Genomic DNA, 21,847 nt, shown 5'->3' on the forward strand with positions numbered 1-21,847 from the left:
GATTCAAGACATGAATTATTGATGAAGATTTTCTTAAAGGGAAATTTAAATTTTGGTTTGCTTCTTAGCTTACTTGAATTTTATCCCTTTATAGTATAATAGTAGTAAAGAATAAAGTTAAGAATTGTATCATCTGAACAATATCTGGACCACATTATTCTCCTATGCTCCTACAAATACAAATTTTGTATGTATAGCTAAAAAATAAACCTCTTCATCATAACCATTATTGATGGAGACTATGATTTAATTTTGATTTGCTTAATGCTCGAGCTTATTGCAGTTTAATTATGTGCCTTAATTACTCTTTAAGGATGAAGTATGAAGTAGCTTAAGATTAAGCTTGGTTTGGGTCACTTTCATTTGATATCAAAATCATTGGAAGCAGCTTCTTCAACGTTTTAAATAATGTTATTGTCTTTACTTGCTTATTACCAATATGGTCTATTCTTCATTTCTTCTTCTTTTTCTGTCCTTAGACCCATTGACAGGTATTTGTAACACCATGGTCCCTGCAATATGGTAAAACAATCGTTACAAGCACTCTTATTTCCAGATGGTAAAACAATTTTTATCATGTTCGTCCCTTTGAAGCGATGGTTTTTATAGTTATTTGTATATAAATTAATTCTAATCGTGTTCTAATAATTTAAAGTACATACAAATATTTATAGCTATGAGCCTATGATAAATAATTAAACATTGTCCGGTAGCTGCTTGATTCTGGTATCTCATTTTATGTCCTTTCACTGAATACAAATTTATTCTTTACTTCAGACTTCAAAGGATGTTTCCTATGCTTTGCAAGTTAGTATGATCATACGATAAGGGTAACCGGTAATCTACTTTATATTTAAATTATGCATTTTTTTCCCCCTCTCGCATATAAATTTATCATGTCAATATACATGGAAGAATTCATTTTTACGCTTATACAACTAGGATATTTACTTATATAAAAATATATAAAGTATTTTTTTAATTTTTAAATTAATATATTATTTTAGAATTTGAACAAAATTTATTTTTATGTTTTTTAATGTATATATATATATATATTTCAACTTTTTAAAAAAGTTTTTTATTAAAAACTTTTATACAAATATGAAGAAATAGGGAATGGGAATCTCCGTAGGGACGGCTGGAAAACGGGAAATGGAGAATGAAGTAATTAGTAATTACCAACATTGATTGTTAATTTTATTAATTAATCAAGAAATGTAGAAATAATACTTATCATATTCATTCATATATATATATATCAAATAGAGTTAATATCCAGGTGAAATGATAAATTATTAGAGAAATCTTTAAAATTTTTGCAAATCAAATAAAATAAATTTTAAAATACTTTCAAGAACACGTCACGTTAGTTATGCTATTAATTGAAAAAATTTAATTTTAATAATAGATAATAGATAATAAATTATTCAAAAAAATAAAAATATTTTAAGAATAATACTAATATCTTAGTAACAAAATAACTATGAATTTTCTGCTACTTATTTTTTTACTCACAAATGTTTTTTCTTTTAAGAATTAAAAAAATTTTACATGGTCATTTAATTAAATTTTGTATTTAAATAATTTTTAAATATTAAATTTAAAACTAAATTATTTTTATTAGACAATATATAATTATTTGTTTGTGTATAATTTTTTTACACGTGTAAACAAATTAGTATTATTTTTTATTCTTTACGAATGCTTGCGACATCCGTGCTCCCGAAGTGGGCTGGGAGGAAGCCCAAAAGCTTTGCACAAATAATGACATAATATACTGCTAGTGTTACTATGCAGCTTCTTTCTTTAGGGCCTAGGCCCAATATCATAAAAAAGTATGAAACGGAGCCCGACCGAAAATATTAGTTTGAACTTGGGCAACCATGAGATCTAGTAGGAGGCATTACGAAACGGCCTAAACTTTGTTATCTATAAACTGCAAGAATGTATTATGGTTGGCATTATACTCGTCGATGCTTATTTCTTTTTATCCTCTAATTCGTCAGGATAAGGTTAAGGATTCTGTTGAAAATCAAAACTCTATTTAGTATATAAGCTTGTATTTGTTTACAGAGACATGATATTGAGATTGACACACGACATGGTGTTTGGCAAAGGAGATATGAAGACAATGTTTTCAGAGATATTGAATTAGTGTATTTTGTGTTCATCCTGATAGGAAAGATACAGAGACACTAACAAAAAACACAACTTATATTCTTGTTAATTTTTTATAATTATATTTTTTATTATTATATTTTTCATCTCAAATTTTTTGAATGAAAAAAATGAAAATAAATTGAATTTTCATAATTTGTATTAGTTTATCAGTGTCTTGTCCTATCCTATTTTCAGTGTTTTGTCCTGTCCTATTCTTAGAAACAGCCTAAAAATTTGTCGTTGGCTAATAAATTACTGTATATATAAAGTGAGATTCAAACTGTCGATACTTACTTAAACTGACTAGTGAACTAACACTATTCCAACCCAATTCGGTTCTCATGAGTGGTTATTAGATCACCATTAATAATGGGCTTGAATTTCATGTGGCAACAATCATATAATTCACCCTATCATGATGACATGGTAACATGGAAAATTTAATGGCATTAGAAATTTGGTAGTATTTGAGAACAGAACTGAATAAAATGGATAAAAAACGATATCATGAGTTTATAACTGTGCCTGAAGTTACATTCAACAATTGAGATTTGGCCATCGAATTAAACAAAAAATATTAGAAGATTATCAAAATTTATTATTTTTTATTATCATGACTAAGTAATAATAAAAAATAATAAATTCTGATGTTGCATTTCTCTTTTTGTAACATACTACAACGCTTAGTTAAACATCTATGAAGAATGCTAATTGCTATATTGCTACTGCACCAATTATGAGAGAAAGGAAAGATAAAAAGAATATTATTGCCAATAGATTTTATGGACCCACTTTTTTGGGGTATAATCTTGTCTTCTGCAGCAAAAAAGGGAATCACACTGATTTAGACAAATAATAGAATGGTTTTTCAAAACTTTGAATAGGTCAGAATATATGAAGTCACTCACTGCATTCTTTAGGATGGCAGAAGCACTTCAAGGCACGACCACATTTGCCATTAGGCCTTTCACACTTTTTACAAGAATTCCTTATATGTCCTGGACTAATGTCAAATGACATCCTTGTCCCTAACTTGTAATCATACCCTGAAGAAGAAGTTTTTGCGGATCCAGCTATAGTGAGAGCAATTCAAATCCTCACGATGAAAACCCTTTTCAACTTTATGAAGATCCTCAATAATTAAACATGGATAAGGCATTTTCACATCATGATCTTGATCCCCACATTTGCTTAAGCCTATGCAGCCATGCATCAATGGTTAGAATGTGTTCTTCTGATTGAGCAGTTGATGAGGAGTGAGTTTTGTTCTGTTCGAGGAGGAGAAGGGAAACCGTTTGTGATAGTTAAAGGAGAAACATATTGGAGAGAAGGAGAGCAAGAATGTGAGATAGTGAGTAATTTAGCATCACAATCAACTGAAGAAACTTGGAATAGGCCAAGAGAAGTTCTCAAGTATAGCTTCTGAGATCTGCATATATAAGGTGATTCTGCTTAATAGAGATGATGAATTCAAGAAAGAAGATGCTTTATGATGAGTTCTGATATCATCATCATCACAGTAGTAGCTTGTAGAGTTATTAGCATTATTCTGAGTAGGAGCGGAGCTTAGTTGAGACAAGAGGCACCTCTCCAAATTTTTTATAAAAAAATTAGTAATACTTTTTCAAAAAATAAAAAATAATTTAATTAACTTAAATACTTTACTATGACTTAAGTATTAATATTATTGTATTTGTATAAATTGATAAAAAATTCAATAAATATTATAAATTTTTAATATTTTTTTACATATTTTACAGAATATATATTCAAATTTTTATATAAAATAATAATGAAAAATAAAAAAATTAATGTATTTTTTAAGAGGAAGACTAATATTTAAGAAAGAGAACATATAACTTTTACAATATCAACACCTGTAAATAGTTTTTCTACTTTAAAAAATTACGAAGAAAATGAGATACAACCTTCAAAAGTTTAAAAAGTTACATCTAAAGAGTTTGACCTTAATTTTTTAGAATGAGATTCTAGAAAACGACTTTAAATTTGACAATATCACCCAAATCAGAGAGATAAAGTTACAAATTTATTTTAAATCAAATCCATATCAAAAATATTTTAACAATTATCTACTATCTAACTCCTAAAATTTTATTTCAAATTTCCCCACTTATTCTGGGCCATGCAAGTATTCATCAGTATGAGATTATTGAAGACTAGTAAAGAATAAAGTATATGGAGTTTCTTGAATGGATTCATGTTCATCACTTTTTTTCCTTGAGAGATGAGCTTAGATAGATGTTACTCTATCAATCATTATATTATTTTATAGTATTCTAACACTAAACATATTGATGATATGGCATATTTTAGTACTAATATGCATTTTTTAATTATTTAAAAAAATATCTATTCAATTATATCTAAATTATTAACATTTAATAATTAAAATATTATTAATTATCAGTAATTTTTCTAATCATCCTAATTCATATTTTTTCATATTAACACATGATTTAATGATTAAATGCATATTTTTATGAATGATTAAATCTATCATTTTTACACAAATATATAAGATAAATTTTTTATATATACTTTTAATGATTAAATCATGAATAAAATAGATATTTTAGTAATTATTATTTTATATTTTCGTTAATCAATAATTTTAATATAGACGTTATTTTTAGAAAAAAAATATGTCTTAAATAATTAAATTTGTTAATATTTAAATAAAAAGAAAGAATAATTATTTGATGTAATTTAAATATAATAACATTAATTAGAAAAGAATCAATTATCTATACTGAGATTTAATATATTATTCTATTAAAAAAAGTGAATCACACGATAAAAATTGAAAAGATTGTGAATTAGAGATTTTATTTATGAAAAGAAATCAATTACGGAAGTAACTAAGATATAATGAGGTATTAATATTGGATATAGAGAATTTAATAGGTAAAATTGAGAAGAAAATTTAATAATATGTGACATATTATGGTGTGAATATTTGAATAAGATATATCTATAGATTTATTTAAAGGAAGAATCAATCATAGTATATAATAATTAAAAAATCATAATAGGTAATCAAATTGTCTTGTATATATATTTTGAAAATTGAAATGCAATAAATCAAAAATTTTATTTATAAAAAGAATTAATCAGCAGAGAATATACTTTAAAATAAATCAATCATGAGTATAGATATTTAAATATGTAAAATTGAGTAAAAATTTTGATGAAAGTCGTACTCTCATGCTAATATTTGAATCACTTTCTTCCTATACATTTTATATATATAATAGGAATAAAATTGTCCACATAAATATTTGAAAAGAAAGAAACAAGCTTAAAATGAACTTGGTGATATGACACATTTTGATTCATGTTTTTATATTGATTCCTTCCTATATATCTCTTTAAAAAAAATCAATTCTCATTTTTGCATATTAATAGAAAAAATGTAATAAATTAGGATTTACTTTATCTTTTTATAGAAAAAAATAATTGAGAAAAATAATCAAGATATAACATAATCGTATGGATAAGATTAGTGTGAAACATGATAATGTGACGGGTCTGTCTTTAGTAAGCTCAAACCTTTTGAGCTTTTCTAATAGGCACAAAATATAAATTAGAAATATACCCCACATGGGGGTTTAATAATAATAATAATTTTTTTATTTTTTAACTAACAAAACCCTTAATCCAAATTCAGCCCCACCCCCAAACTCATCATACGTTACCCTAATTCCCAATTTCTTTCCCTCTGTTTACTCACCAGTTGCCGTCAGCTACTCTACTCTCTGCTGGTCTTAGCATTCACCGTCGCCGTCCAGCCAAGCCGTCGCCGTTGCCGTCCAATCCATCTAATAACGTCGTTCGTAGGCTCTCCCTCCCCGTCTCCTCTTCTCTCTTCTCTCTTCTCTCTTCTCTCGTCGAGTGGTTGTCAGCGCTGTGGTGCTCCATTCTCCCTGCATCCTCCACTTCCATAGTAACAATGGAGCCTCAGACTCAGGTATGAAGTTACTTCATTGATTTAATTTTCTTTTTGTTCCTTTTATCTTCTTGTTGTATTCCTCCACTCCTTGTATGAATCTGTTGTATTGCTTCCTTTCGTTGATTTCATTCAATTTTTTTGTTCTATTTATTTGTTCTGATTCACGGGTTGTAGGCTATATTTGTTTTGTTTTGTGCTACAAGTATGTTGGTGTAGCTAAGATTCATGCCAATTTGGTAACCATATGTAACAATTGTAATTCTCCATTATTGTTATATTGGTATCTAACATAGTGAGGCATGAGGCTTCATGGATTTTACAAACAATGGTATGATAATGGATGTGGTTGCGTAAGAAGTAAATTTCTCGGTTCTTACTTTTTAGTGATGTAACAAACTCTGATGTTCTGGTTTTTAGTTAACCTGTTCTTATATTCTGTCTTTGAGTAACCAATGTTTAGTTAGTTATGCAATTTGCATTAAAAGAAGAATGCCAAACTATTTATAGATGATTCTTTTTTAATGAAATGAGTAAAAGAAAATAGTTCATCTAGATCATGATTTTTCTTATGCCAAACTATTTATAGAAGTATTGAACAAGTTATGAGTTCTAGCTATTTGATGTTGTGTTTTTTATTTCATTACTTCTGGAGGCTACAACAGCGGAGTTGTTGAGTTTAGTTTGAAAATTGCTCTACTGTTTGTTTACATTAATGGTTCTATTATGAGTTTAACACCTGACTCAAGGAAACCTTTGAATGCTTGTTGACTAGTGTTACATTATGTTTGAGAACATGATAGTGAAATGAAATGACCATGTCACTGTGAAATAAGGAAACTTACCTAAATTCTAATACATGATTATATATCATATTTATTAGGCACATGCATATATATGCCCTTGGCTTTTAATTTGGATTTCAGTAGTATCATTTTGCTTAAAGCTTATGATCAACTGTTGCATTTTATTGGTTGACTAAGCAAGTGCCTGTAAAGTGAGTGTTTTAGATTTGAGTAATGTTAGAAAATCAGCTAATTTTTTTAAAATTATTTTAAATTTTAAAGAAACAGCTTCTTTCACAGCAGTGCAAAATTAAGCAAATTACTTATTGCAAATTAATTTTCCTACACTTTTTAGCAGTTTCTGAAGAGTATCACATCCGTTAAGATTTAAAGTTTGCCAATTAAGCAAATTAGTTATTGCAGAAGGCAACTTCTTTAGCTCATGATTGAAAGACAGGTTAAGGTACCTTAGATGTAGCAATTCAGCTGCTTTCAATGGAAGCTCTTTTATTGCGCAAGAACTTAAGTGTTGTTTGGATTGATACCCTTTCAAGAAGGCAACTTCTTTAGCTCTTTCAATTAAGCAAATTAGTTATTGCTATCAATGCACTTTTCGTGACAGGTTAAGGTACCTTAGCTGATAAGTGTTGTTTGGATTGCTACCCTTTCATGTTTGTTTTAAGATTAACCATGAATATTTATGCTAAGGGAGGGAGATAGATAATGTACTTTAAATAGGTGAAGCTTTTAAGGTGTAATTTGAAAACTTGGTTGTGTCTATCTCTTATTTAACTTGAAATGATCATGTAAAAATGCTGTATCGTAATCCCTCTTGTTCACAGTATTGGTTTGGTTTCATGAACCATAAAACTGGTTCTAAAGTGGATCCAGTTTGGATTTATAAAAATCCAAACCATGCCCACCCCTATATGAATCTATATAATTGATCTTAATCACCAAAATATGAGACGAGATAGAGTTTAACCTGCCATAAGAAAATTCAGAAATTAGTATCGTGATTCTTTTTGAAAATTGAATGGTTTTTGGATAATTTTGCTTATTTGATTATAAATTGTACCTAATTTATGCTATTTTTAATGGGTAATTAACGTTAGTCACTATAAATTGCAGGAAGCATCAAATAGTCAAAGACACACAAGTGATCAAAATGTGCATAATGTTAGTGATCATATGGATGAAGATGTAACTTCTGATGCGGTGGATATGGATCAATATCGCATAAACTCTTGGGAAGATATTGGTAAGATTGATTTTTCAAGTCTATCTATGAAAAATATTTGTCAATTGCACTTTGCTGATCTTGGCTTGGCATTCGAATTTTATAATTCATATGCCAAGACGAGGGGCTTCAGTGTGCGAAAGAGTAGAAGTAGAATAGTTGATGGAAAAGTTAGAGAAAAAACATATGTTTGTTCTTGTGAAGGGTATAGATTTGAAAAATGGAACCATATGAAAAATCGAGTTAGGGAGCCAAAACCAGAGACAAGATGTGGTTGTATGAGTAAACTTCATGTTTTCTTCGATGCGGTAACTGAGAGTTGGGTAGTGAGAGATTTTTGTGATGAACACAACCATGAGCTTGTTGTTCTAAAGTTAGCAAGAATGTTAAGATCTCACAAGAAAATGACTGAGCCTGACATTAGTCAAATGAACCATATGAAAGAGGTGGGGATCAGCATGCCAAACATATTTGGGTCATTAGCTAGCCAGTGTGGTGGGTACGAGAACGTTAATTTTTCAATTAAGGATATGCACAATCAAGTTGCGAAGCAAAGAAGACAATTACCTGATGATTTAACCTCTGCAATGGCTTACTTGGAAACGCTAGCAGCAAGGGATCAAAACTTGTTCTATAGTGTTGAAAAGGGCAGAGAAGGAGTGTTTCGGCAAATTTTTTGGTGTGATGGCCGGTGTCAGTTGGATTACGATCTGTTCGGGGATGTGCTAGCATTTGACGCCACATATAAGAAGAATAGATACAGATTGCCGGTGGTAATATTCTCGGGAGTTAACCACCATAATCAAACAGTTGTATTTGGTGCTGCGATAGTTTCGAATGAGAGGAAAAGCACCTACGTGTGGTTACTAAAACAGCTTCTCATAGCAATGAAGGGAAAGACACCGACTTCAGTAATTACGGATGGTCATCACTCGATGGTTATCGCTATTCAGGAAGTGTTTCCGAATGCACATCATAGGTTATGTGCATGGCACTTGATGCGTAATGCAACAAGCAATATTCACAAACCTCAGTTTACGAAAATGTTTACAAAGTTAATGCTAGGTGATTACGAAGTTGGTGTGTTCGAACAAAAGTGGGAGGAAATGGTTGGATTCTTTGGAGTAGAAGATCGGGAATGGATAGTAGATATGTATGAAAAAAGAAACATGTGGGCTACCGCTCATATCCGAGGAAAATTCTTTGCTGGGTTTAGAACGACTTCGAGGTGTGAAAGTCTACATGCTGTCCTCAAAAGATATATTAAATCACGCTATGATTTGACAGAATTTGTTCAACACTTCCAGCGTTGTTTGAGCTACATGCGGCACAGAGAGGATTTGGCAGACTTTAAATCATCAACTGGACAACCTGTGATGCAGACACACTTTCAACAATTAGAAAGGTCAGCAGCTACCATTTATACCCGGCAAATTTTTGTGTTGTTCCGTTCAATGCTCCACAAGGCCAGCACATTGAAGGTAATATATGAAGAGGAAACGAGTTCTTGCAATATTTATCAGGTGTCAAAATTTTACAAGCCTAACATGATATGGCATGTGTCTTTTCATGGAGAGCAAGATGAATTTAAATGCTCATGCATGAGAATGGACTCCATAGGTATTTCATGTAGTCATATACTTGCTGTTTTGGGTTTTCTAGACATTGCAGAGCTGCCAAAATCATTAGTGCTGCGAAGATGGACTAGAAAAGCGAAGGAAGGCATTAGTGGGTATGATGACATGGGTGGCTTGATGGAGGATTCCTTGGCTATCAATCGACATGCATGTTTGCAACATTGGTGTAAACAAATTATGAACGAAGGGTGCCTAAAAGGGGATATTTTTAATGAATCACGAGATGCATTGGTAAATATACTTTCATGTATTAGGGCTCATAACGGGGACAATAACATGATGGAGGAGCATGCAGAATACATGTATGAAGACCTTGCAAAGAATGGAAGTACTGAGATAGAGACCACAAGGAAGCCTAAGCGTTGCAGCTACTGTCGCAAGGGGGGGCATAACATTGCTACGTGTTCCATGAAGAAAATGGATGAAAGGACTCCCAAATTTGATGATGACGCTGAGGAGAATATTGAGGGTGAGGACTACTCCTTCGTAGATGCTGAAAGTGATGAGTATATTCACACTGAATGGTTTGAGGAGGAAGATGTAAGTTCAATAAATTTAAGTTCAAGTATATTTTGTTACATATAATATTGTATGGCTAGTTCATAAGCCTTCCTATTTGCTATTTTGATCCAGGAATATTTAGATTCCTCAAGGTATTATGAACAGAGTGGTGGCGAGACTGCGTCCTCAATCGATTACGATTCTGGTGGTATAAAATGTTTTAAATTTTATTTTTATTTTTTGTTATACTTATTTTACTATTTTTAAACTTAAAAATATGTCGCTTAAATTTTAGGGGCAGATGATGATGATGAGGCAGAGTTGTGAACCATCCGTTGCAACAATCAAAGACGAGTTTAAGAGCACTTTTTCTGTTTCTATTAGTTATACTTTTGGAACTTGTTTACATCACTCTGAATCTTAAATACTTTAGAACAGGAGAATGAGTTATTCATTTCATTTTTGTGAATGTACTTATATTTGGATGATTGTTGCTGCTTGTGTTTGCAGCCAAGAATGCTTTTTAGTGATTTTTGGAATTTTGATTTATGTTATGGCTTAGTTTCAATATGAATCAACATTAGTTTGTTCAATTTGTAGAAAGGTCTCCGTGACATTTGATCCATTCATGTATTTATCATTCAGATAAGGGATTGTTGTTCCCTCATTAATCTGCAATATGATTGTGACCTGACTTCATTGCATCCTTATTTGAGCATAAGCTATATTGGTTTATCTTTATTTGACAATAGTTCTCTCTTCTACTGGCTCTTATTTTGATTTGTAGAAAAATTAATTTGTTTTTTTTTACCTTTGTTTTTTTAATTATTGTGTGCTGACTCCCTTCCGAGGTTCGAATTTGCACTTGAAGTCATATTTTAGTTCTTACTTCTGTTTGCCATTCATCAAAGCTTTCCTCATATTTCATCAAATGATTAGCCTCAACAGCGGAAAAAACAGGAATCAAGTAGTTGATCTCTGGGTGGCCTCTTTTATTCTTTTCATGAACATATTTGCTAACTCCAAACTAGTAAATTACTATGAGAGCTTAGTATGTGTGTATATATAGCTTGCTAGAAGAATTAATTTGTTTTTTTTAGAAACTTGCTACTTAGAAATATAGCTTGAAAGCCAATGTTGTAAGAGTAGTTTGGGAGAGCTTTTCGTATAAGGTCTACTGAACAAAAATTGGGTACATATGCTCAAAAGGATCACTTTTCAAATTCTGCTCAACACAGTTTTCATCCCTTACTATCATGGATTAAGAGGCTAAATGGCTAATACTTCATAATTTTGAAACTTCCAAGTATTCATAAACACTAATCCAACTCAATTTTTTATGCTAGAATTTTAAAGTACCTGCCATATCATATCTTTGATTTACATAATAAATTAATAATAAATGTTTTAAGAATTTTTACTGGTTTTAAAACTTAGAATTTGAGTGGCTGAGCTTAAAGACGGTTCCTTAGCATTTAGCAACACAATTATCATTATATACTAATTCAGCCAAATTATACCATGATAATGGAAGAAAAAAATGATAAGCAAAACAGGATGAAAGCTATATCTCTAACACATATCGACTTGAGTAATGTATCCAAAAATAATATTACAATCCAAGTAATTGCTGAAATAATTTTCACAAAACCGGATCCATGTAGGACACCATATAAATTAAAGAGTATAGCAAATCAAAGCCATAATAATATTAATAATGTTGTCAAATAAGACAGAGTTCAATCTAACTGCCTTCATATGATCAGATCACCCTTTTGGCATTTTCATGAGAAAGCTAAATTAAATTATATCACTTGTGCGGGAATATTTTTGGTGGGAAATTGAAAGCTAATATCAAATAACTTGAACTGCAATTAAATTGTCTTAAATAGTATCAAATAACATAAATTGCAAAACTAAATACCACAAACTAGTGTATACAAATAACAAATCATCTATGGTTGATTGAGTTCGTTGTGTTGAAACCAATGCTCACTAGCGTTGTCCATAATGGTCTTTCTCAGTTCATTGGAGGATCCCAAAACCAAGTCTATGGTAGTTGTGATTAGCACCTGATTTTCAGAAATCTAAAAGCACCAAAAAAAGAGAAAAAGCAAATCCGAAATTAAGAGGTCACTAGAGGGAATGCAGCAAAAACACATAGGAAATAAAATGGTTGAGGTACAACCTTTGGTGGTATCTTAGGATTAAACGAATATTCCATATGCAACCTGCTTAGTACCCATAAGGCAGAATCTTCCTGGCATGTTGGAGGAGGTTGCACATCGTGAACCACTTCAATTGTTTGGGAAGACCAGCCACCAGAAAAGTCACCATGTTCAAAAGGACAAGCCTCAAAATGTGCTGAAGAAATAATCTGGGACAAAACAACAGCCTACAAACAGCGAGTAGCGTTATAATTCGGAAGGAGATATCATAGGGACATAGCCACATCAATTGAAATAGTTTAGAATAATACCAGAGTGTTAGTAGATTCAGTTCTTGGTTCCTTGCGCTCACGGGGCAGGTTGGAGTCCAAATGAAACACAATTTTTGGTTCTAAACTCATGACCATTAGATACCAGTTATCATTATCTTGAATGGGTATATAAATCTGAATACAATGCATTGTTCAACAGAGGTGTCAAAAAATATACATAATTGTATGATAACTGAAGAGATAAGGACAGGAGCTTACATATTCAAGTGAAGGGTATTTTCCCATATAATCTTCATATTTATCAATTAACTCTTCTATTTGGAGATGTTGAAATACATCAACCTAATTTATATGTCATAAATTATGTAGATAAAGAAGTATAGAATAAAAAATAACAATCCAAGCTTTCTTATTTGATAACCATAACAAAACGTACTGAAAAAGAGGGAGGAAGGCACCAAGTTATCTTCAGAGTAATGATTCTTTGCTCCCAAGTACATTTCCTAACCCAAAGCTCCATAATCTAATTCAAGCATAGATATGGTTAGGTATTTATCCAGTTTTTGAGCATATAGATGACTAAGTTAGATTGATAGATAATCATTTTTACCTTGGCAGTAATTGTATGATCCTTGCTCAAGCAAAAAAGTTCTTGACGTGTTGCGGACGAACCTCCTATCTTTACAATGTGCTCACTGATAACAAGTGAACATAGACTCAATGCGAAAATCAGCCGTGAATGAATATTGAGCTTATTTAAGAACATGAATAAATGTATACCTTGGTAATAAATCCAGATCAAAAACATATGCAAACATCTCTACTTGTCCCTTAGTCAAGTTAATCTCGCCACCCACTTTAAAATAAGTTGTTATTCCCTATTCGAGTTCAAATAATTTCTGTTAAAGCATTATTTCTGCATCATTCAAAGTTAAAAATTCTAATTTATTAACCACAATAGTTAGGACAAAACAAAAAGTAGAAGAAAAAAGAACTGGTGACCTTTGGTTTTTTCTGCACTACCAAATTTTGCTGTCCAAAAATAGATAGCGGTTTCGATTCTGCGCGTACACGTGCAGCAACTGGCGTGCTTGATGCTCGTACTGCTTCTCCACTGGATTCTTGTGCACCCATTTCAGAAGTTGACATACGGCGTGGTCGTTGTACACCTCTGAACACCTACATATGAAAGTTGGGCATTATAAACCTATCCCTTTTATAATAATATGTAAATGCATATGGATGTGCAAAGATTTTACCTCAACCCTATTTTGGAACCTGGTTCTCCTTTCACCAGGTCCAGGGAACCATGGCTTTGATAGTGGTTTCGCCTTCCCTTTTCCATTTGGCTGGGGTGACAGTTTCTGGCGTTTGATAGAGGGAATGCTCCATTGGACAGCAACTTTGCGTGGATCTTGGCGGGTTATGGTTGTTCGATCTAGTTCCATGACATCATCCTCATCATCTGACACATCAAGACATATATTTAGGTCCACATCCATATTAAATATTGACTTGCTGTCACTCTTTTTGATAGTTTCCGTAATTTTGCATGTCTTATGAGGGGTGGTGATAGGATTGGTCTTGCTGTTTTTCAGAAGTCTTTCATTCTCCTTCAACTCAGGCTTGACATAAATGGAATTTATGCATTCAATCATGGACTTCAATAGAATCTGTTCCTCTCGAATACTATTGTTAGCTCTTTTGATGTCCTGCAGAACAGATACAACATAGGTAATTTAAAATAAGCAGCATTGAAACTTAAAAATAGGATACAAATATTTGTTGGTCTTACATACCTCTAAATCAGCCATAACTCTTCTCTCAAAGGAGTTCATCAGAACACTTGGTGGTGCACATGAGTCGGATAAACTGAACCAATAATGATAATAATAAGATATAATTCAACTAATAGTAGTAGCAAAAATAACAATAAACGTAATGAATTGAGTGTAGCCTTTACCCATGCCTATTATTGGTTGCCATTGATTAGAGCAATTCTCCTTCTAGGTTTTTTCTCCTGAACAGACTCTTTTCTTGCAAGATCCCGTCACATACACTCCTTTAATCCATCGATATCATCTCTGCGATTTTTTTTAATATTAGTAGAGATATGACATAATCAGTCCATTAATAGAAATTGATTTGATTTCTTTAATGCAGATTCTCTTTCTTATTTATTTTTCAAAATCTTCTATAATTAAGGTAATCAATCAATAACAGAAGAATGTGAAGGCGTGATTAAAGGAGATGAGAAGTTGTCATTACCTAACAGGGCATGCACCACATCGATGATGAGTTGTTGCATCATCGTCGCCATCTCCCACGCCGGTCTTCTCCATTGTTGCGGTGCTTCCCATTTCCCCTTCTGTTCTCACATCATCTATCTTGGGCATCTTCTTCCCCTTTTGCGAAGTTTCTTCCATGGGAGTGAGAAGCTCTATTTAACAACTAGGTTCTCTTCTTTGCGGGATCCCTGACCCCCAAAATAAAATGAAACAAGTAAATCCGTTACTTAAGAAGCCTAAAAATGGCTATGCGCGCTTTCACATGTGCAATTGAACTACTTAAGGAGTCAGGAATAGGTTCAAAGATGGGAAGGAAGCATAAGGCCTTCGACCCCCCAACTCATGCTTTGTTGTTCTTAGTCCACAGTCTTCCAATTAGAGCTAACTCTAAAAGTGGCAATTTTGCCCTTATTGGGCTTTATCCGGATAAAGCAAACTATTTTTTAATTTTCAAAATTCAAAAATTGAATACCAGCTATTATTACTAACGTAATTTTATTTATTATCAATAAATTTGCATCATTTAATCCTTTGATTTTCCATATTTACAATTATTATTATAGATTCATAATAAATAAAATTATATCAATATTTTAAAGATTAAACGTTTAAAACAAACTATTAATAACTTTCTATTTTTAATTTTCTTTCCTAAATACAAGTACTTTTGTATTTATTTCAACAATACTTATACTTAAAACTTCTTAATAAAACAGAAAAATAAAATATTTATACTACTGACCTAATAGATAACTCGTGTACATTTTCATGGTGCACTGTTGAAGCACGCGATTTACATTGATACCTTCGAACTAACAGCTCTAAAAATTTGATATTTAAAGTTAGAAAGATCACAATGTAAGTTGATTGTTTGGAAATGAAAGACTAATAATAAAAGTTATATTAGGCTAAGTAATTTTAGTTAAGCCAAATCAAACCAAGGTCAAGTTTGAGCTTATGAGCTCATGAGCTTAGCGGATCGAGTTGTTAACGACTTACTAGTTGTTTAAATAGTTAGATGAACTTCCAGTATTTTTTTAAAATACGAATTTTTTAAACCTTTTTTGAACTTCATGTTTTCTTCGATGCAGTAACTGAGAGTTGGGTAGTGAGAGATTTTTTTGATGAACACAAAAATAGCTTCTCATTTTGATCCAGGAATATTTAGATTCCCCAAGGTATTATAAGTGTAGTCTATGGTGGCCACAAGTTTTGGTGCCTATGGTGACTATGGACTTCATAAAATGATATTTTCAACCAAATAAAATAAAAAATTGAAGTTCTATTAATAAATAATGACATGTTTATGAGTGTAAATAAAAGAAAAAATTAGACCATTTATCATATTTCTTGACAAAAATTGGAGTTCCTATTGTGTCTAAGCATTGCAATGTTACAAAAGGATCTGATCTCCGTGATCTCTATCTAAAGCAATTGTTAGCAACCATAGTTTCTTTTTCTTTTCTATTTTTAATGTGTATTTTGCTGAGGAATTAGGGAGAATGAAGTGGAAAAAAAATAAATTCTACATAGTTTTCCATTCTTAAAGAAGAAGTGGATCTGAGTAGTACTGTAATGTACTGCATAGTTTGCTATTCTTATTATATCATTATATATTGTATGTATTTATTCAAAAAATAATATTAATAAATATCGTATAGTCATAAAATTAATTACTAGTGTAATTGATAAAAATATGTTATATAGTTTTACTATATAACTAATAATTAGCCCATAGAATAGTATGGATCGCTATATAATTTTACTGGTTTATTGGTTACCGATGACTTACTAGTTGAACTTGTAGAACCGTTCCCAGTTAAATAAAAAATATCAATCGGAACCCCAAAAAATAAGAATGAATTGTGTGTGATGGCATGCGCATTAAGAAGACCTTCAACCGAAAAATTGACCTAAAGCTCTTTATATAAGGAAGAGAGCTTTTGTTGATTTAGAGATATTACTGGTAGAATCTGCATGTGTTCAATTGTTTTCAAATAAAATATTGTAATAATCCTTATGGATATGCAGTTTAGAATTTATATAGAATGAGTCTTAAGTCTTGAGATCACTCAAGAACAATTTTCTTCACAACCATCATAAAACAGAAATGTAACTGAAAGTGTTTTCTGCATATTAAGTATGCTCATATTCTATTTCTTCTGTTTCTACTAAATAATCTGAAAATTAGTATCAAATAACATAAATTGCAACAAGCAATTAACTGAATCAAGAGTATGTTTATTCACTCATATTGTAGTGGTTGTTGTGACTAGTGGCATTTTTTTTGTAATTTTGGTCAAGTATTAAGTTTTGAAAATTTGAATGATTCATTGACACATGTATCAAGTAAAATATGTTAAAACCCCTTTTGCAAAAGCTTCTTTGCTTTAATTTTTTTTCTGGTATCTGTTGGCACTCATGCTAATAGTGCAAAACTTATGCCTCATACACGTAAATTGACTTTGGTCAAATTAGACCAAACCATTTACAACACAAAACAGAGTTTCTATTACATAACTTGGTACATTAAATTATGAGTTTCTACTACAAGGTCTTAATTCAAAATTCTTCTGCAAAAGCCACCATTGGGATTCAACCTTCACCTAACTCAATTACTTTCATGTGACTAGCACAGTAGATCACGGAAATTCTCAGATAAGGTTCATTAGCTGGAATATCACCCATGGAATTTGCTAAAGTCAGTGTTTGATTGAAGCCTGACCACTTCAGTTGAGTGACCACCCAATGCAATAGTCTTAAGGAATATTTTGAAAGCCAGACCTGCTAACTGCACAAACAAAATATATACCCAACAGTTCATGAATCAACAAAAGTACCATCCTACAAGTTCAGCAAAAAGTAAAAAATGAATCTAATAAAAGCCAAATCTGATTAATTTAAAAGTTAAAATCAAGATTTACACATAATGTTCTTACATCTTTCACTATAATCTTATCTAGAAATCCAATTCTTGGTAATAACCATTCCAACACATACAATGAGGAGTTTTCAAAATTGCTTGTAACAGGTTGATCATCTGAAAAGCAAGAATATGCTGAAGTCATGGTTGATGGATAAAAAAAATTGGTTATTAACAATGCAAATGGAGTCCAAACCTGAACCGCATAGAAGTATTCTATGTGTAACAAAGGACTGCAAGAAGGTAAGGGGCGCCATAAAATTAGACATATTAATAGTGACTGTAACAAAAAAGAGGTACAAGACATAAGCAACATGAGGAGCCAACATATTGCACAAAATATATACCCAATACATCTATTAGTTTCTGCACATTCAGTGTCACATCAATGTTATATATATTATCATCAACATACATTTTGAATCTATTCCACTCACTGTTGATAGCTCACGGGTATTCAATAATCAATTTGATCTAAATCCAACCAACAATTTTCACAACACCACAACAGAGTCAATAAAAGATTGATCAGAGTACTCACAAACTTAATTGCAACCTCTTCATTTGTCTGAATATTGTTACCTACACAAAATTTTTAAAATGAATTAATCTGAAAAACTTAATCGGAAATTTCAGAAATTCGAAGTTCAAACATGCACAAAAAAACAAATAAAAAGAGAGAGGAAAGAAAGCTCACCAAGATAAATATCTCCAAAGGATCCGCTACCAATTTTCCGACCGATACGGAACTTGTTCCCAACTCGAGGCTCCACTAAAGTTCAACCTATTTTGACCAAAACCCTAAAAAGGTTTGAGAAATTTGAGAAGAAAAACGAAATGGAGTCGTTGTGGAAGAAGGTAGAGGACATTGAGTAGAGAAAGAAGCGGAGGGACATCGCTAAAAAGAAGAAGGTAGACCGAAAGGGTGTAGAAGAAGAAACGGAGGTTCATTGTTTGAGGAAGAAGACGGAGAAAGTGGGTGGAGGGAAGAGGCAGGGGCGCATAGCTGCAGCAAAGAAGGGTTTGGTTCTAAACTTTTATATTGGGCCATTTTAAAATATCAAAAAAGTTGTTGTCTTTAAGTGTAATTTTTATTAAATTAATAATAATTTAAATATAAACCATTAGATCGTTTGTCAATTTAATCTAACGCTTCAAATTTAATGGTGCATCAGATAAGCTCAAAAGAGTTAGGCTGATTTTAGACAGTCCCTAATGTGACATGTTATGATGCAAATTTAAATTTTAAAATAGTTGATTTTAAAATGAATATTGATGGATGAAAATAAATAAAGGAAAGGGAATTAAATGTGAAATAGTGCTATGAAAATTTTAGTAAAAAAAGAAGAAAAATGTAAAACGGTAAAAAAGAAACAAAAATGAAAAGGTTAATATAAATGAGATTAATCACCAATTATTTTAGAATTTGATATTAGTTGAAAAAAAAATATGAAAAGTGGATATATAAATTAATTAAAAAATAAATTGTAACATTTAAAATTAATTTTTTACTTTGTTAAAAATTGAATTATATAATATATAGGTTGAAGTGTTGGCTGAGTGAATATTGATTGAAAAGCATTTTTGTTTTTAAAATTAATTATTGAAAAGAACAATTTATAAATTTGTAACACTTTCACAATGGAAATCTATATATATTATGAATATGTATATGTGTTTGTATATAATTCTGTTAATGTTTAAAATTATCCATTTGTATTTATGCAATTTAAAATTTTAGAGGAGATTATTTTACAACATATTATTGGATAATATTGATAAAAGAAAGTTAATAACTAGGGATGATTTGACGTGGATATTTGAATTAGGTTCTTATTTTTACACCCCATTTAAAAGAAAAATTAATTGTGATATACATATAGAAAAAAATAATAATTAGAGAATCTAATGGAGATATAATGAAGATTGAATTATGGGAATTTAGCTTTTGAGTAATAGGTAGGGTTAGAAGAAAAATTTGATGGTGATTTCGAATTAAATGTTGGAATAAATTATTTTATTAATCCAGATCATTCATATTAAATTACAAAAAAATATATCATAATGTGAAAGCGTATTTTACTTATAGAAATTAAAAATTAATGGAAGGATTTTGATCTTGTGGTTCTTTCGATCTTCTTCAACCAAAGCCTTAGATATTCCTAGGACTAAATTGTAACTTTTCTGATTGGAAAAGAGCGACAAAGCGACTTTGGTATATTGGGGACCGAAACTCTAAAGACACTATTTATATTTGAGCATGACACCTATTAAACCCTAAATTCCAAATAAAATAGTATCTAAAGTCCAAAAGATAATATATCTAAAATCCAAAAGATAATTATCTAAAGAACAAAAGATAATATCTGGTTTTATTCTCATTTAATTCCAAATCAAAAGTAATTATGACTTATTCAATTTAACATTTATAACAATAAATGAGATCACCTTTATATAAGTCATTTAATTTGAAATAGCATAATTTGTGATTATAATTAATATATGTATTGCCCACAAACAAATTAGGAAATTAAAATAATTTCCTAACAATCTCCCACTTGTGCTATACAGATATTCTTTCTTAACATAATCGCATCTTATAAACTTTATGCACGCATCTGAATGCTATTTTTCTCATTACTTTAACAATCTGGTCCGTCTCATATATTAGATATGGAATCACCGCAGCTTTTATCACATTAATGTCGTGACTAAACCACGACAATCACCATCCTAACATACTTAATGACATAGATCAAATTTGGATGAGTAATATGGAAATTATATGCCAAGTAATCTCATGCATGTCTATTTCCAGCTGGTACAACTTTAAAATTTTATTGAGATCAAGCACAAAACAAATATTGCAAAATGAATATTTTACATAACATGAAATAAACTATCAACTTAATTCTGCAGAAAAAATAACTCAATATCTGTCATAGGGCATATAGTATAAAATAAACTCCCACTAAACCAAGGCATCACAAATATTGACACCCATCCGAGCAGTGTGCTCATGAAAGACTTTAGGGATCAATTCCTGGGTTAATGGGTCTACTAGCATATATTCTGTTCCTATATGTTCTATGAAAATATGTTTTTCTTGAATTTTCTCCTTGACAACTAAGAACTTGATGTCTATATGCTTCGATTTTGTCAAGCTCTTATTGTTGTTGGAGTATGATACTGTTGACTTGTTGTCACAGAATATTTTTAATGGCTTTTCAATGTCATCTACTATATGAAGCTCAATAACAAAGTTTCGCAACCATATGCCATGTTTGGATGCCTCAAAGCAAGCAACATATTCTACCTCCATTGTTGAGGAAGCTACAAGAATCTGTTTGTTAGACTTCCATGCAATAGCTCCTCCAGCCAAAATGAAGATACAGCCTGAAGTAGAGCGTTTACTGTCTTGGCATCCCGCAAAATCGGAATCAGAATACCCAATGATCTCTAAATTTTCTTATCTCCGATAAGTAAGCATGTAATCCTTTGTTCTCTTTAGATAACGCATTACGCGTTTAATAGCTATCCAATGATCCATACCTGGATTGCTCAAGTATCTACCCAATACTCCCACTATAAATGATATATCGGGACATGTGCAGACTTGAGCATACATTAAACTCCTTAGTGCTGATGCATAAGGTTTATCATGCATTGCTGTTCTCAAGATCATTTTTAGGGCATTGCTTGAGACTGAACTCGTCTCCTTTAGTTACGGGTGTGTTCATTGGTCTACAACTTTCAATGCCATATCTACTTAAAATCTTTTCGATATAGTTCTTTTGTGATAATCCAAGAATACCTTGAGAACGATCTCTTAGTATCTCGATTCCTAGTACAAAAGAGGCATCACCAAGATCTTTTATTTCGAATGTGTTCGATAGAAATTTC

General features: G+C 31.2%; 1 protein-coding gene across 1 annotated transcript; it reads left to right on the forward strand.

The window, feature by feature from the left end:
* The first annotated feature begins 8,559 nt into the window (after positions 1-8,559).
* LOC107461823 (protein FAR1-RELATED SEQUENCE 5-like) lies at positions 8,560-10,620 on the forward strand. Its single transcript, XM_052253314.1, has 5 exons — positions 8,560-8,745; positions 8,803-9,235; positions 9,287-10,332; positions 10,426-10,501; positions 10,589-10,620. Exons 1-5 carry the CDS (start codon positions 8,560-8,562, stop codon positions 10,618-10,620), a joined length of 1,773 nt encoding a protein of 590 aa, XP_052109274.1.
* The last annotated feature ends 11,227 nt before the right edge of the window (positions 10,621-21,847 follow it).

The sequence above is a fragment of the Arachis duranensis genome, chromosome 8, assembly GCF_000817695.3.
Source record: "Arachis duranensis cultivar V14167 chromosome 8, aradu.V14167.gnm2.J7QH, whole genome shotgun sequence".
NCBI lineage: Eukaryota > Viridiplantae > Streptophyta > Magnoliopsida > Fabales > Fabaceae > Arachis > Arachis duranensis.

Coding starts and splice junctions, on each gene's coding strand:
- LOC107461823 (XM_052253314.1), top strand. CDS start 8,560: ATGACTGAGCCTGACATTAGTCAAATGAACCATATGAAAGAGGTGGGG. Junction 9,236..9,286: donor GCTAGGTGATTACGAAGTTG/GTGTGTTCGAAC, acceptor TTGGAGTAGAAG/ATCGGGAATGGATAGTAGAT. Junction 10,502..10,588: donor AATCGATTACGATTCTGGTG/GTATAAAATGTT, acceptor CTTAAATTTTAG/GGGCAGATGATGATGATGAG.